The 1,638-nt window shown below is 46.6% G+C and overlaps 1 protein-coding gene across 1 annotated transcript in view; it reads right to left on the reverse strand.

Moving 5' to 3' along the window:
* snx29 (sorting nexin 29) overlaps positions 1 to 1,638 on the reverse strand; it is a 28,297-nt gene that overhangs the window by 6,564 nt on the left and 20,095 nt on the right. The window contains exon 15 of the mRNA XM_062474601.1: positions 1 to 72. This exon is cut by the window's left edge and continues 37 nt beyond it. Coding sequence (XP_062330585.1) covers positions 1 to 72 — 72 coding nt within the window. The remainder of the gene's footprint in view (positions 73 to 1,638) is intronic.

Consider the following 1,638-nt stretch of genomic DNA (forward strand, 5'->3'; position numbering starts at 1 on the left):
TCAATGTCCCCCATCGACCTGTTCTGAGGGGTCGGGGGGGGGGGCTCTCACTGGGCCTCAACATCGGCAGAGCTGGGGGAGAGAGAGAGGGAAGGGGGAGATGGAGGGAACCGAGAGAGATAGAAAGTGAGAGAGAAAGAGAAGGAAGGGGAAGAGGGAGAGATAGAGGGGGAACAGGCAGATACTACTGTTACTTGGGTAAGAAAGAGCAGTGCAAGCAGGTTAAATATCATTAGAACACACCACACTACTCAGGTGAGAATCTGCAGTTGTTTGACGGTAGATGCAATAAGACCTCTAATTGTCTGCTGAGGACAGTAGACAAGAGCGAGCGCGCACACACACACCGTCTTGTCTCAGCAGGGGTGGAGAGGAGCCAGTGCTATTACATGTCTGCCAAGAGGCGGTAAACAAGTATTTATGAGAGCCATTTTCTTTAATTACACTGATTCACTTTCAAAAGACTACTTTCTCAACACTTCCACAGTACTTTGTCAAAGAGACAAACTCCAGTGTTCTGTCCTCACATAATCCCAGTGAGGGTGGAACGTGTTTGGAGACAGTTCTTTATTGGAGGCTAGCTGGGGTAACATGGTCACAGGCAGGCCTACAGCGCTCATAAACCAACACGGTGTAATCAGGTTTAGATAGAACACTGATGGAATGCACAGGAAGTTAGGCCTAGCGTTTCTCAGAAAGGGGAGGATGGGGTTTCCAAAATAAATTAATTTTAAGTGTCATACCAATTCTAGACAGAAACTAGCTGACAAAACACAATAACTGAGGAGATGGGAGGCATAACATATTTATTATTGAACATAAAAAACTGTGTGTGTGTGTGGATCTAGAGGGGGCAAAAGTTACAGAGAGAGGAGATGACGATGTGGACCATGTTCAACAAAGCTGTTCCTCTGAGACTCACTGTCTGAGGAGCCCACTGATAGGAGAAAGGGGGATGAAGTCAATCAACACACACACACACAACACACACACACACACACACACACACACACACACACACACACCCTTTAAAGAACACCATCCACACAGCATTATCCGGCCTCCTCCACTGAGCCCTGTGCCACAGCAATCCCCTGGCTTATCTTCCTGCTTCCAATAGAAACACCTTTCTCCTGCACTTTCTGCTCCCTCTCACCCTCACACACACACACACAGATACAGACAACGCTCAGGATGGAAGCTGATAGTCTACACATCACACGCGCACACAGGACTGCTGACAGCTACTTCCCCGTGCACTTCTAATTTGCCTCAGCTCCGAGTTTTTCACTTAAACTAGCGTTTCTGTTGCCTGACAGTGATAGGGTCTTAATAATGTAACACACACAGCGAACACACACACAAACAATGTACGCAGAACACATGTGTTGGTGTGTGCGTTTCTGACAGAAAGGAAGATGGTGAAAAAAGAGGAAAAGTAGAGAGAGAGAGATGGAGAGGCAGATGTTATAAACTCTAAGAAACCGGGAAGGCAGCTGGCCTGTAAAAACGGAAATAACTGAGCAGTAATTTGAGCAGCTGTCTGTGTGTGTGTAGCAACATTACTGTACTCCAAGCATTTCCAGATATCCTCAGTTTCCAGTTGACTAGGCAGAATCTCTCATAGTAAAGGCTTCT

The sequence above is a fragment of the Osmerus eperlanus genome, chromosome 12 (assembly GCF_963692335.1).
Source record: "Osmerus eperlanus chromosome 12, fOsmEpe2.1, whole genome shotgun sequence".
NCBI lineage: Eukaryota > Metazoa > Chordata > Actinopteri > Osmeriformes > Osmeridae > Osmerus > Osmerus eperlanus.